General features: G+C 43.6%; 1 protein-coding gene across 22 annotated transcripts in view; it reads right to left on the bottom strand.

Annotated features, from left to right (window-relative positions):
• The window catches only part of CLASP1 (cytoplasmic linker associated protein 1), a 265,789-nt gene that overhangs the window by 98,708 nt on the left and 151,144 nt on the right, over window positions 1-15,937 (bottom strand). For 9 of the 22 annotated variants that reach the window (XM_057317077.1, XM_044388297.3, XM_048214522.2 and 6 more), the window contains exons 16-20: window positions 5,793-5,870; window positions 4,093-4,260; window positions 3,429-3,478; window positions 2,392-2,562; window positions 506-553 (exon numbers count right to left, since the gene is read on the bottom strand). In XM_057317077.1, coding sequence (XP_057173060.1) covers window positions 506-553; window positions 2,392-2,562; window positions 3,429-3,478; window positions 4,093-4,260; window positions 5,793-5,870 — 515 coding nt within the window. Of the gene's footprint in view, window positions 1-4; window positions 29-505; window positions 554-2,391; window positions 2,563-3,428; window positions 3,479-4,092; window positions 4,261-5,792; window positions 5,871-15,937 lie in introns of all 22 variants that reach the window. The other 13 variants (XM_057317072.1, XM_057317069.1, XM_057317082.1 and 10 more) reach the window with 2 other exon arrangements.

Genomic DNA, 15,937 nt, shown 5'->3' with positions numbered 1-15,937 from the left:
TTACCCTCCGCTTTAGTGGAAGTACCGTCTTTAAGCAAATTAAAAAACAAGGGAAGGGATAACAGGGAACAGTTAGTAACAGTAAAAAAATTAAAAAGCAGAATGTTATTAGCTACTAAAAAAGCAAAAGTACATTTAAAATAAAATTAAAAAAGAAACAAGTTCAACAGCAAAGCAGATTCTGAAGCGAATAAGTGCGCCTTGTTTTAAAATCGGCTTAGTGTAATGTCGCTTTCGGCTTTTGGAAAACAAAACGGAACATGGCAACCCAGGGTAGTGCCTCGGTTGGTACACTGTTGGTTTTTTGTTTTAGCCAACCCTCATCCTCTTCAGAGTTTTTTTCTTAGAACCAAGTACCAGCAGCATGAGGGGGAGAAACCAAAAACTAAAGTACTGAAGAGTCACCCAAAGAACAGAGGCGAGTAGGAAGCTGAGAGAAGCTAGCTCTAGCAATGACGCCTATCCCAACTACACGGTGAGCAGCAGAAGCTGTACAGCGGGGTACCTGCGTCAAGGCCTATGGACTCCATATCTTCCCTCACGTGTCTGGACTCTAGAAGTTTGGAAAAGGATCGTCAGCTTTAATGCTACACTTCTGCACAGATGTAATGTGCCAACCTAGTAGCAATCGTACAATTTCTCAGTAGGATTATGTTAAATTTCCAGCGTTTTTTGTTTTGTTTGGGACATGAGGCAAGTAGGGGCAGATGCTCTCTCAGGAGAGAACGGAATATTCCAGCCCTGTTATCTGAAGAGCTAATGCGGGGCTGAAAACTTCTCCTCAGTGCTTTAAGGGGTCAATTCTATATCTTCAGACCAAAAGCCCTAAGTGCCTTTATGAGCACTGAGGGAAGTCTATGTGGTTCCTATTAAAATATCCCAAATATACACAGAAAAACAAAGACTACTGAGTACTCTAAAAGATGGGTTTTACTCAAATTTTCAAGTGATGAAACAAATACTGATGACGAACACTCAAAGTGGACTGAATATATTGAAACATGGGTACATACTTAAAAACTGACCTAACATGAACAGAGCTATTCTACCCTGGGAGAGAGTCATTCTGACTCCCCCCTTCCTCAAGGACCACATACCAACCTAACGTCATAAACACTCCCATGTGATGCTACCATACGGAAACGGTAGAAAGGGAGAGCACTTAGTGGGGCTCTTTCCAGTCAAAAGGTACCTAAGCCTGAGGTAGTTCCCTAGAGAAAACAAGACTGACTTAACTGACTTAACTTTCCAGAACACACACCTCTCACGTTGTAACGTTCCTAGCACAATCTGTTTTTTCACCTTACAGTTTAAGAAGGACCTTTATATCCTTCATCTATCCCTTGCATGTGTCTGAGCTGGGTGACCATCATCACAACTAATTAGGTGGAGAAACCAGCTTCAGAGACTGCATGGCCCGTTGAAGGTCACCAAGCTAATCAACGGCAGCCCAGCAATCTTCTCTTGGTGCTCTCTCACTGGGCTTCATGCTCAGAACTTTTTTAGAACATTAGTTTCAGAAATGACTCTGGAATTGGTTCATAAACCACGTAAGTAATTCAGTCTCAATGTTCCATGAAGCTTCAATTGTATGTATTCAATTTCCATAAAATCCAAAATAAAACTAATCCAGCGAAGTCCCCAGATTTTGGCTTGAACGACTCTGCTCTAACAAAAATAAAATGTAATAAATGATCAGCCTTACATACGGTGTTCAGTTGTCTGCTGAAAAACTGACCTACCAATCTGTCAGATAGGAATTCTTTTAAAAATAATTTTTAAAAAATCCTTTGGCTGCTGTTAGAGTAAGTACACTCTCCTCCCAAGGTGACACGTGGAAGACCAACACCGTTCTGTGGCACGTGGCTGTGCTGGCTAGTAAATCCACCACCTCTCTCTAGAGATGCCCCTTGTTGTGGTCCCTCCATCCTGCACTCTGCCACCACCCCAGTTGTGTTCTCAAATGGGGAAACACCTAACTATGACTGTCTTTGGGGATTCCCTCACTAAGCCCTTCTGACTGCCCCCGCCGACGTCACGAGGGGGGAACAGCCAGCTTTGTCTATATGGGAGGTGGCGAAGGTGCTGGCTGGGCTACCATGAAGGGGGAAGTGAAGCTGAAGGATGTGCTCAGTGGGACACACCGTGCGAGCACCCAGGTACTTACTCGTCACTAAAAGGGATGATGCTCCAGAGAAAGGGAACACCCAACAAAGGGTGGCTGGGAACCAGCAGTGAGCGCACAAAGCTACTTATACTTAAATATCAGCCCTGTAACAGTAAGAATTTCCTCAATGATCGTGTTTTGTAATTTGCTAAATAAATTTGAACAGGGCTAACTGTAATCCCGAGCAGCAGAACTGGGGGAAAAGGAGGTGGGGGTGTGGTTACCTAAGGATGCGTATGACCCGGGAGGCAAGGCTGCTGCAGAGCTGAAAGGCGTAGCACCCGAGGCCGAGGACACCTTGGACTTGGCACTGGCTGCTGCGTTCACGTCAATATCGCTTCGAGATCGCTGGAGGGACCCAGTCGTTGACACGGATTTGGTACTAACTGTAGAAGCTTGAGTGGTAAAGAAGGAAACATCAATACACTACATTACACTAGACTACACTACACTAGAATTGTAAACATACATTGTTAAAACTTATTTTGCTTTTCTTATCAAGTTTTCTTTCTTTCTTTTTTTTTTTTTTTTTTGAAGTAGGCTCCACGCCCAGCATGGAGCCCAACGCGGGGCTTGAACTCACACCCCTGAGATCAAGACCTGAGTCAAGATCAAGAGTCAGGACACTTAACCGACTGAGCCACCCAGACGCCCCTTCTTAGCAAGTTTTAACAAAGGCTGGAATGCATTAGCAATGAGGCACTGTTTCCCCTGGTCACTTAAGACAGTTCAGCCAACACTGAAGGAAATTAAGTAACCACAACTATACACACCCATTTGTTTTCTTGTAATCAAAGACTATAAATCCCAAAGAAACGGCCCCTCTTTCTGGTTAATGGGAGAAGTGAGGTAATGAAAAAGCGTGCACATCTGGCCAGTTTCTGCACCATGTGGCCTAAGTAGGCACCCTGACTCCGATGCCCTCCTGCTCTCAGGGAACATTCTACTCTCCCACCTCTACCAGCTACCACACCGCTGTTGCTGCTCAAAGCACCACCAGCGGTCCTCACTCTCCTGTCCAGTGACCGGAGCAAGGGAGCGGCGCTATTTGAGTGGAAAGGTCGCAGGGCTCCACTGGTGCGTGTGTTCCTCACTGCCCTCAGCCGCTGGGCAGAGCCAGAGCACCGAGGGCAGCGCGCTCTGCAAACTTGAGGGGCACCTGAGAGCAGGTGGCTGGCTTCCAGCAGCGGAGCAGCCTCTGGGAGCAGCACAGAAACCGAGGCCTCCCCGAGACGGCCTTCACCACGGCCACCAGTCTCACCTCTAGAGGTGGTGCTTCCAGTAGGACTTCTTTTGGCAGAGAGCGGCCGGCTGAAAATAAAAGTACACGTGTGTTCATAATTATCAAATGTGCGTTTCATGTGCGTTCACCCCAGTACAGTCAACAACAGGAAACTAGGATAACGAAGGAATTATTTCAGAGTTTTCTGAATTTCTCAGGTAACTGGGACCACAATCTTATAAATCCCCGATTTCAGACAAAGCTTTAGCATTCCATTTTGGACCCTCTTCCAAACAGAGAGAGAGAAGTCATAACTTGAGACAGAAGTTAGAAATCCAGAGTGTGGACGATAATACATTTAACTCCCTGATTTCTAACACCCTCCCCATTTCCAGACTTGTCTCCGAATTAACACTCATATTTTATCAGAAGACCCTGGGAATAATTCACTTATTTCACTCCAAAACTGTTTTCTAGGGCTGCCATATAAATGTAACTAAACACTACTTACGCAGAGACCAAGGCCACCTTTTCCTTACCATTCCCCACAGTACTTTACCTAGGAGCAGAACCCATCTGAAGTAAGGGGGCAGTAGAACAGGCACATACACATAAAAAAAAAACACAGCTGGAATTTGGGTCACGTAGCCAATCTTTCAACATACAATCTCCCACGAATGAAAAGCATGGCTGAAGTGCTTACTTCAGACTCTCCTGAGAGCTCGAGGACGAGCGGTCGGACTGCGGCAGAGACACGATGCTGTCAGAGTTCTTCAGGTGGGACTGCAGGGCCTTCTGGTAGGAGGACTCGAGGGTGTGGTACAAGTGCTCTGCTTCTCTGCTGAAGTGACTGTGAAAACCCCAGTAGCACCTAGGGGAGACACACAGCTTGCCGAACAGTCAGGATCGCATGGGGCTCCCACGGAGCTCGGTGGCCCCCCACGCAACACAGTCAAGGACTATGATCCACGGTTCACGGCCACTAGGAGCAGCAGCACCGGGTGAGGAAGAGAGGGTGGACAAAGGAGGCCTGGGGTGGATCCCAACCGCACAACTTACTGGCTCTTCCGTCACTGGGCAAGTTCCCAGACTTCTCTGCATCTCAGTCTCACTTATAAAATGCAAACTAAAGGGCCTAACTGGTGAGACTGGGGAGTCTTCGCGACGATGGAGCTAAAACGTCTAGAACTAGACTCAGAACACGGAGGGGGCTCGTTGGTGGCAGCTTTTATAAAAGCGATTTGACACTCATCAATCAGAAGTATTTACAGTTGCCCTGGATAACATGCACAAGAGAGAGGTGCAAAGATTTTCGAGCTACTTGAAATCTGTATTGTAGCATGACTAAAGAACCAGAAAAAATTGTGTGTGGGGGGGGAGAGAATGCACACAAGGATAAAAACAGCGCAAGTACATCACCAACGACTCTGTTCCTAAGAGCTGTGACCAACTATTAACACAGCACTTATTTTGGTAGGAACTCCCTGAGCTGGGACTGTGATAACCACACTTCAGTGTGGCGATGAGGTCCTCCAAAAACCTCAGGAACCGGGGGAATAAAATTTAACGGAGAGAGCAGTCTAAGAGCAACAGGGACTTGGTCAGGAGGTATCGGTGCAGCTAAGTCAGACGGTAAGATTCCAGGTGAGTGAGAAGAGGGGCTACCTGTTCACTACGAAAGCACAGAACCGCCACCCCAGGTGCAACATTCACAGCACTCATCTACACACGGCCCAAGATGGCCTAAGTCTCAGCATCTGACCCCTGGCGTTTACAGTCACGATGACAAAATTATTCCCGGGGAGGCACAGAATGCATGGTCACAGCCACACGACTGGAGCATGACCCGCCCTGAAGGCAAAAGTGCCTGGCACGTGGGATGGCCACTGCAAGTCACCACTGCGGTAATCCCCAGCATCACCTCAACCCACCTGCCCCTTACCACATTCACGCCTTCCCCAGCAGCCACCTGAAGCTTGCAAAGATATCATCCCAGGGAAGGATCTCTGGGACTGTGATTTTTCACAGGAAAGCAAAAGGTCCCTTTGGATGATGACCTGGCTCTTAACAGAGCCTAATGAGTAATAAAATACACTGAGTGTGCATACAAGTGCTTTTCTGACTCGTGTAATCATTTGTCATAAATTTAAAAATGAGCATGCTGTTGTGTACCTCAGTCCTGCTTGTATCAAATACTATCAATCAGTCTGTCAGGTCTGGGCAACCTTCTAAACAAAAAATTAAAGAAATATTTTGACATGGCCTTTTGAGGTCGTATTTCAAAGTCATGAGTAACGAAACATGTTCATGTAACTTAATGAGTTTTTAATAAGGCAATCTAAACAACACACCCAAAATTTAAAAACAGGGAATTAAAAAAAGTGGTATACAACAAATACTTACTTTCTGGCTTCTATCCTTGCTTCGGAATCCGCATCATGTATGCCCTTCTTTATTGTTTCGGCTAATACTGATATATGTCTAGACATTCAGAAGAGAAAGCAGTAACGATCATTAACATGTGGTTTTATGCAGATGAAAACAGGTGTGAGAACTTCAAAACGGCACATGGAACCTAGAGCTTTTGTGCCCAGTGAGTCAACCAACATGCAGCTGAGAAATCAGAGCTCCCTTGCCCGCCACTCTCCTAACTTCTACCTCTGTCCCAGGCCCCTCCCCCCACCCTCCACCAGCCACCCCCACCTAAGTACCCCAAGTTTTTAAAAATAATGGCTGATTATTCTTACTTCATACTTATTTAGCTCAACCTTTTAGGAACCCAACGAACAAGGCTACAAGGCTCTACCTTTCCATGGCCAGCAGTAGTTTCTATGGAAATTATGAGGTAATAATCATCAGAATACTGAAGAGGCTACCTGCACCACATTTCTGTAATTAAACACAATGTTTTTTTCAAGTTCCACTATGCAACATGAACAAATTTATAAAATCATGTCACAACTTTATAAATAGGTGTTCTCTTTAGTTTATGTTCTGCCCTAGCTGAGAGGAAATAATTAAAGTGTCTCTTTGAATGTTCAACAGATTTTTAAGAAAGAAGGCTGCAATGAGTTAGTCTCACAGAACAAAGAGCAGTTACCAATTTTAGCCCCTTCAGTCTTTGCCTCGTTCTTTCGTTAACTGTTTATCGAGTACCTGCTAAGTGCCAGATGTTAAGTAAGGAGGGGAATGGATAAATACACATGGCTACGTCTGACTTCTTCACACATGACTGTTCTACTCACATGACCTCACATTAAATCCCACTTCCATTCTCCCCCTCTAAATTCCAAAACTATCACCAAATAAAGAGGACATGATATCCAAGAGATGAAAGAATGCATGACTATCTTCTAACTCTGAGGTATCTGCAGATGATATTTTACCCCCAAGAGGCATGGCTTTGCTTCTTCTCTGCCTCCTGCAGTATGGAATGGGGACTCCCAGAAGTATTTCCTTAAAATGCTGCTAATAAAATGATTAGTATGCTATAAAGTTCCTCACAATATGTAACATCAAAAACTGGGTGGCTCGACATCATCATCTGTCTCTCCAAATTTAACTCACAAAGAATAACAGGCACCTCGAATTCAAAGGAACTAAAACTGGCAAAGAATGAATCTTGAAATTAATAGACATTCTCCTCCAAGAATTCTGCCACAATCCTACCTTTTATCATGATGATGTGAAACGTACCAACACTAACCTGAATAAAGAGAAAACTGCTGACTTTCTGATACAAGGGGATCAAAAAGAGAACTGTGAGATGAGCCAAACTGCTTTAAGGATCTGAGAGTTACAAGGGGCCTGCCAAGAGCCGCCTGGAACATTTCGCTGGTTGGAAGTGACAGGAATGTCAGGCGCCAGGCTCAGAGTCAATAAGGAGTTAACTGTGGCTGACTTCTGGGGGAAGACAGCAGAGTGGGAGGACCCTACACTCACCTCCTCCCACAGATACAACTAGGTATCACCCGCATCAGCGTAAATAACCCAGAAAAAACGTGAAGATTAGCAGACCAGACTCTGCACAGCTAAGTGTAGAGAAGAGGCCACACTGAAGGCGGCCGGGAGGGCAGAGATGTGGTCGGGAGCTAAACGAGCCCACAAGCTTTCTGCAAGAGGGGAGACACTGGGGACACCCAGAGGGGAGAGGACCAAACCCTCACCCCAGGCATGGGAAACCCACATAAAACCAGAGGGTTTTGTGAGTTCTTACAATCAGCGGGGCTTAACAGCTGGAACTTTAAAAATCAGCAGGAGGGAAATAGGAAACTGAGTCCCTCCCCACCCTTAAAGAGCACAAAAAACAGCCCCTTAGAGATACAGCAATAGAAGCAGCACTTTGAAAAACACCTGGGGTATAGACAAGGGAGATTTCTTTACTAACGTCAGAGCGTGAGCCAGAGGGGCAGGGATCCTGGTGAGACTTCACCAGGAACAAAGGAGCTGGTAAGCACCATTTCCCTGCCCCACCCCCAGCCCAGACAGATGAACACCTGCAGGAACGAGCTCAGTGCCAACACTTTCCACCTGGCTTGCTAACAGTATGCCTGCCTTCTGCGGACACACCCCTTCCAGTCAGGCCTTGGTTCCAGGTCCCCCCCACAGCAGACCCATACAAAACTTGCTAACACTGCCTGCCCTGTGTCAGCGTTCTCCTGGGGTCCTCCCCCGCTCTGAGATATCCTTGGCCGGAGCCCATCCAAAGCAGCGCCACAAGCTTGGCAGGGTACAAGCAGACCCGACAGGGATGGATTGGCACTTCTGCAAAGTGACTCCTGCCCTGAGCAGAGGGGAAGATAACCACACACACCAGTCAAGACTGTGGCCCCAGCAGTGGGCTGGAGTCACACAGATGCTCTAACTGTAGGCACCACCCACCAACAGAAGCTTCTCAAGGGACAACACGAGGAAAGCGCCCAGCAGTCTGGCACTACCACACCTCTGGCAAATGCCCATGTGCACGTGACTCAAGCCCAGGCCGGCCCCAGACGGGCCCACTAACAACACAAGGATCCAGTGCTGCCCACAACAGGCAGAGCCACTGCAGGTGACAGGACTGAAAGAAACAGCGACTCAGCCACAACAGCAGGGTGCATGCAACACACATGGAGACATCTCTTAAGTGCCAGTTTGGGTGAACGGGGGACACTGCCCTGCAGGGCACTACAGGACCTCTTCTTCATAAGGAAGGAGACACAGCTGACTTTCCTAACACACAGAAATAGACACAGAGTTCGACAAAATGAGAAGAAAGAGGACTATTTCCCCAGTGTAAGAACAGGACAAAATCAGAGCAAGAGACCTAAGCAAAATGGAGATAAGTAACATGCCTGATAGAGAATTTAAAGTAATGATCACAAAGATACTTGTTGGACTTGGAAAAAAGGAGTGGAGGACCCCAGTGAGAACCTTAACGGAGAGAAAGAAAACATAAAAAAAGAACCAATCAGAGATGAAGAACTCAATAATGGAAATTAAAAATACAATAGATGGAATAAACAGTAGCCTGGAGGAAGCAGAAGAATGGATCAGCAATTGGAGGACAGACTAATGGGAAGCAATCAAGCTGAACGGGAGAGAGAAAATATATAATAAAAGATGAAAACAGACTTAGGGAACTCAGTGACACCACCAAGCATAGTAACATTTGTGTTATAGGGAATCCCGGGGGAGAAAGGGGAGGGCAGAAAATTTATGTGAAGAACTACCAGCTGAAAACTTCCCAAACCTGGGGAAGAAAACAGAAATCCAGATCCAGGAGGCACTGAGAGCCCCCAATAAAAACAACACAAGGAGGTCCACACCAAGACAAAGTAATTAAAATGGCAAAACACAGTGATAAAGAGAGAATTTTAAAAGCAGCAAGAAAAAAGAAAACAGTTACATACAAGGGAAACTCCTTAAGGCTATCAGCTGATTTTTCAGAAGAAACTTTAAGGGCCAGAAGGGAGCGGCATGATGTAGTCAAAGTGCTGGGGCGGGGGGGGGGGGGGGGGGGGGCTTCAGCCAAGAATACGCTCTCTCTCCTCCTTTGAATGATAGCCTTGCTGGATAAAGAGTTTTCCAGACAAATGAAAGTTAAGGAAATTCATAACTGCTAAATCAGCCCTACAAGAAATGTTAAAGTGGGCTCACTGAGTGGAAAGGAAAGACCACGAGCAGGAGTAAGAAAAGTAGGAAGCACAAAAGCGGTAAAATTAAGTAGATCTATAAAAATCAGTCAAGGGATTCACAAAATAAAAGGATGTAAAGTTATGAACCATATACCGAAAATGTGGAAAGGGAGGAGTAAAGAATGGGTTCAAACTTAAGCAACCATCAACTTTAGACTGCTATATGCATAAAATGTTATATACAAACCTAATGGTAACCATAAATTAAAAACCAGTAATACATATACAAAAAATGGGAAAGGAAGCCAAGTATATCACTAAAGTAAGTTAGCAAACCATGAGAGAAGAGAGCAGGAATGGAAAGGAACAGAGAACTACATAAACAACTGTAAAACAAGTAATAAAATGGCAGTAAGTACCTACCTATCAATAACCACTTTGAATGTAAATGGATTAAACCCTCCAAACCAAAGACACAGGGTGACAAAATGGATAAAAAAGCAAGACCCGATTGGGGCGCCTGGGTGGCGCAGTCGTTGGGCGTCTGCCTTCGGCTCGGGGCGTGATCCTGGCGTTTCAGGATCGAGTCCCACATCGGGCTCCTCGGCTGGGAGCCTGCTTCTTCCTCTCCCTCTCCCCTGCTGTGTTCCCTCTCTCACTGGCTGTCTCTCTGTCACATAAATAAATGAAAAAATCTTAAAAAAAAAAACAAAAAAACCAAGACCCGGGACACCTGGGTGGCACAGCAGTTAAGCGTCTGCCTTTGGCTCAGGGCGTGATCCCGGCGTTATGGGATCGAGCCCCACATCAGGCTCCTCCGCTATGAGCCTGCTTCTTCCTCTCCCACTCCCCCTGCTTGTGTTCCCTCTCTCGCTGGCTGTCTCTATCTCTGTCAAATAAATCTATAAAAAAAAAAAAAGAAAAGAAAAGAAAAGCAAGACCCATTTATATGCTGCCTACAAAAGACTCATTTCAAATCTAAAGACACAAGCATACGGATAGTGAAGGGATAGAAAAGCATCTATTATGCAAATGGAAGTGAAGAGAAGGCCAGAACAGCAACACTTATAACAGACAAAATAGACTTTACACAATCTGGGGCACCTGGGTGGCTCAGTCAGTTAAGCATCTGATTCTTGGTTTCCAGCTCAGGTCATGACCTCAGGGTTGTGGGAGAGAGCCCCATGTCAGGCACTGTGCTGAGCATGGAGCCTGCTTGAGATTCTTTCTCCCTTTCTCTCTGTACTCCCCCTTCTCGCACTCTCTCTCTCTAAATAAAAAATCTTTCCACAAAAAAGAAAGCAGTATACAATCATATAGGGACCAATCCAGCAAGAAGATATAACAATTGTAAATGTTTATGCACCCAACATGGGAGTACCCCAATACAAAAAGCAGCTAATAAGAAACATAAAGGGAAGTAATCAATAGTAATACAATAATAAGGGATTTTAACAACCTATTTACATCAATGGCTAGATCATCCAAAGAGAAAACCAACAAGGAAACGGTGGCTTTTACTGACACATTGGACCAGATGGATCTAACAGATATATTCAGAACATTCCATCCTAAAACAGCAGAACACACATTCTTTTCAAGTGCACACTGAACATTCTCCAGAATAGATCACATATTAGGCCACGAAACAAGTCTCAATGAATTGAAAAAGATCAAACTCATACTTTGACTATGCATCTTTTCCTACCATAACAATTGTGAAACCAGAAATCAACCACAAATAAATGGAAGTTATATAACATACTCCTACACAATAAATGGGTCAACCACAAAATCAAAGAAGAAATCAAAAAATAGGGGCGCCTGGGTGGCTCAATCGTTAAGCGTCTGCCTTCGGCTCAGGGCGTGATCCCGGAGTTCTGGGATCGAGCCCCACGTCAGGCTCTTCCGCTGGGGGCCTGCTTCTTCCTCTCCCACTTCCCCCGCTTGTGTTCCCTCTCTCGCTAGCTCTCTCTCTCTCTCAAATTTTTTTTAAAAAATAAAAAGAAAGAAATCAAAAAATACACGGAGACAAATGAAAATGAAAACACAACAGTCCAGAATCTTTGGGATGCAGTAAAAGCTGTTCTAAGAGAGAAATTTGTAGAATACAGGTCTACCTCAAGAAGCAAGAAAAAACGAAAATAAACAACCTAACCTACACCTAAAGGAGCTAGAATAAGAAGAACAAAATCCAAAACTAGTTGTAGTTGAAGGAAGGAAATAATAAAGTTTAGAACAGAAATAAAATAGAAATGAAAAAAACAGATCAATGAAACTAGGAGTTAGTTCTTTGAAAAGATCAACAAAACTCATCAACATTTAGCTTGACTTATCAGAAGAAAACAAAAGAGGACTCAAACAAAATCAGAAACAAAAGAATAACAATCAACACCACAGAAATACAAAGGATTATGAGACTATTATGAAAAATTATATGCCAATAAACTGGACAATCTAGAAGAAACAGATAAATTCCTAGAAACCTGTAACTCCCTAAAACTGAAGCAGGAAGAAATAGAAAATCTGAACAGACTGATTACCAGCAATGAAACTGAATCGGTGATCCAAAAACTCCCAACAAACAAAAGTCCAGGGTCAGGTGGCTTCATGGGTGAATTCTCTTTTTCTTTTTTTAAGATTTTATTTATTCATTTGACAGAGAGAGACAGCGAGAGAGGGAACACAAGCAGGGGAGTGGGAGAGGGAGAAGCAAGCTTCCTGCTGAGTAGGGAGCCTGATGCAGGGCTCGATCCCAGGACTCTGGGATCATGACCCGAGCTGAAGGCAGCTGCTTAACAACTCAAGCTACCCAGGCGCCCCAATAGGCAAATTCTACTGACTCTTTAAAGAAGAGTTAACTATTTTTCTCAAACTATTCCAAAAAAAGAGGAGGAAAGAAAGCTTCCAAAACTCATTCTATGAGGCCAGCATTACCCCTATACCAAAATCAGATAAAGACTACAAAAAAAGAGGGGTGCCTGGGTGGTGCTGTCAGTTAAGCATCTGACTCTTGATTTCAGTTCAGGTCATGATCTCACGGAGCCCAGCATCCAGCTCCATGCTCAGCATGGAGTCAGCTTGAGATTCTCTCTCTCCCTCTGCTCCTCCCCCAGTTCACGCACTCTCTCTCTCTCTCTCAAAATAAATAAAATCTTTTTTTTTAAGACTACCACAAAAGAGAACTACAGGCCTACACTTTGATGACACATATGCAAAAATTCTCAACAAAATATTAGCAAACCAAATCAACAATACATTAAAAACATCATTCACCACCATCAAATAGGATTCCTAGGATGTAAGCGTGGTTCAATATTCACAAATCAATATGATACATCACATTAACAAGAGAAAGAATAAAAACCATACGGTCATTTCAATAGAGGCAGAAAAAAGGAGCTGACAAAGTACAATATCTAGTCATGATAAAAACCCTCAATAAGGGGTGCCTGGGTGGCGCAGTCGTCAAGTGTCTGCCTTCGGCTCAGGGCGTGATCCCAGCGTTCTGGGATCGAGCCCCACATCAGGCTCCTCTGCTAGGAGCCTGCTTCTTCCTCTCCCACTCCCCCTGCTTGTGTTCCATCTGTTGCTGGCTCTCTCTGTCAAATAAATAAATAAAATCTTTTAAAAAAAAACAACCTCAACAAGGTAGGTTTAGGGGGAACATACCTCAACATAATAAAGGCCTTATATATACATGAAAAATCCACAGCTAGCATCATCCTCAATGGTGAAAAACTGAGAGCTTTTCCCTAAGATCAGGAATAAGACAAAGATGCCTACTCTCACCACTTTTATGCAACACAGTACTGGAAGTCCTAGCCACAGCAATCAGACAAGAAAAAGGAACAGAAGGCATCCAAATGCGTAAGGAAGAAGTAAAACTTTCACTACTTCCAGATGACATGATACTAAATACAGAAAACCCTCTAAGACTCCACCAAAACCTACTAGAACTAATAAATGAATTCGGTAAGGTCGCAGGATATAAATTAATATATAGAAATCTATCACATTCCTACACACTAATAATGAAGCAGCAAGAAGAGAAATTAAGAAAATAATCCCATTTACAACTGCACCAAAAAGAATAAAATATTTAGGAATAAACTTAACTAAGGAAGTGAAAGAGACCTATACTCTGAAAACTATTAAACACTGATGAAAGAAACAGAAAATGACACAAACGAATGAAAAGGTATTCCATGGGGCGCCTGGGTGGCGCAGCGGTTAAGCGTCTGCCTTCGGCTCAGGGCGTGATCCCGGCGTTATGGGATCGAGCCCCACGTCAGGCTCCTCCACTATGAGCCTGCTTCTTCCTCTCCCACTCCCCCTGCTTGTGTTCCCTCTCTCTCTGGCTGTCTCTATCTCTGTCGAATAAATAAATTAAAAAAAAAAAAAAAGAAAAAGAAAAGGTATTCCATGCCCATGGATTGCAAGAACAAATATTGCAGTGTTTTGTTTTGTTTTTTTAAAGATTTTATTTATTTGAGAGAGAGAGAAAGAGAGCAAATGAGTGAGGTGAAGAGCAGAGGCAGAAGAAGAAACAGACTCCCCACTGAAGCAGGACCCAGGACCCTGAGATCACAACCTGAGCAAAAGACACTTAACTGACTGAGGCCCCAGGTGCCCCAAGAACAAATACTGCTAAAATGTCTATACTATCCAAAGCAATCTCCAGCTTTAATGCAATCCCTATCAAAATACCAACACAGCATTTTTCACAGAACTAGAACCACAAAAGTCCCCATATAGGCAAAGTAATCTTGAAAAAGAACAACAAAACTATAGAGGTATCACAGTTCCAGATTTCAAGATATACTATAAAGTTCTAATATTCAAAACGGTATGGTACTGGCACAAAAATAATCACACAGATCAATGGAACACAACAGAGAGCCCAGAAATAATTCCATGATCATATGGTCAATTAATCTTCAACAAAGGAGGCAAGAATATGCAAAGGAAAAAGACAGTCTCTTCAACAAATGGTGCTGGGAAAACTGGTCAGCTACATGCAAAAGAATGAAACTGGACCACTTCCTCACATCATACACAAAAATAAATTCAAAACAGATTAAGAACTGGAGCACCTGGGTGACTTAGTCAGTCAAGCACTCAACTCTTGATTTCAGCTCAGGTCATGATCTCAGGGTTGTGAGACAGAGTCCCACATCAGGCTTCGTGCAGGGCATAGAGCCTGCTTAAGATTCTCTCTCTCCCTCTCCCCCTCCTTCTCTCCTCTCTCTCTCTCTCTCCCTCTCTAAAAAAAGAGAAAAAAATGGATTAAAGACCTACATAGGAGACTTGAAACCATAAAAATTCTAGAAGAGAGCACAGGCAGTAACCACTCTGACATTGGCTGTAACAACACATTTCTAGATGTCTCTTGAGGCAAGGGAAACAAAAGCAAAATATCAACTATTGGGACTATATCAAAATAAAAAGCTTCTGCACACAAAGGAAACTGTCAACAAAACTAAAAGACAATCTACTAAATGGGAGATGATATTTGCAAATGACATATTCAATAAAAGCTTAGTATTCAAAGTATAAAGAACTGATACACCCACCAAAAAAAGAATAATCCAATTAAAAAATGGACAGAAGATGTGATCAGACATTTCTCCAACAAAGACATCCAGATGGCCAACAGACACATGAAAAGAAGCCCAACATCACTCATCAACAAGGAAATGAAAATCAAAACCACAATGAGATTCCACTTCACACCTGTCAGAATGGCTAAAATCAAAAACACAAGAAACAACAGGTGTTGGCGAGGATGTGGAGAAACAGGAACATTCACGCACTGTTGGTGGGAATGCAAACTGGTTCAGCCACCGTGGAAAACAGTATGAAGATTCCTCAAAAAGTTAAATACAGAAATACCATATGATCCAATAATTCCTACTGGGTATTTACCCAAAAGTTATTAAAACACTAATTCAAAAAGATATATGCACCCCCATATTTACTGCTGCATTATTTAGAACAGCCAAATTATGGAAGCAATTCAAGTGTCCAATGACAGATGAATGGATAAAGAAGATGTGGTGTATCTACACAATGGAATAATACTCAGCCATAGAAACACATGAAATCTTGCCATTTGCAACAACATGGATGGATCTAGAGAGTATAATGCTAAGTGAAATAAGTCAGTCAGAGAAAGATAAATACCATATGATTTCACTCGTATGTGGAATTTAAGACACAAAACAAGGCGGCAAACTAAAAAAACAGACTCTTAACTAGAGAGAACAAACTGATGGTTACTAGAGGGAAGGTGCGTGGGGGGATGGGTGAAATAGGTGATGGGATTAAGAATTCACTTATGATGAGCACTGACTAATGTAGAGAATTACTGGATCACTACGTTGTACACCTGAAACTAATATAACATGGTATGTTACCTATACTGGAATT

Source organism: Ursus arctos, unplaced genomic scaffold (assembly GCF_023065955.2).
Source record: "Ursus arctos isolate Adak ecotype North America unplaced genomic scaffold, UrsArc2.0 scaffold_1, whole genome shotgun sequence".
NCBI lineage: Eukaryota > Metazoa > Chordata > Mammalia > Carnivora > Ursidae > Ursus > Ursus arctos.
This window is presented reverse-complemented; position numbering and strand designations above follow the sequence as displayed.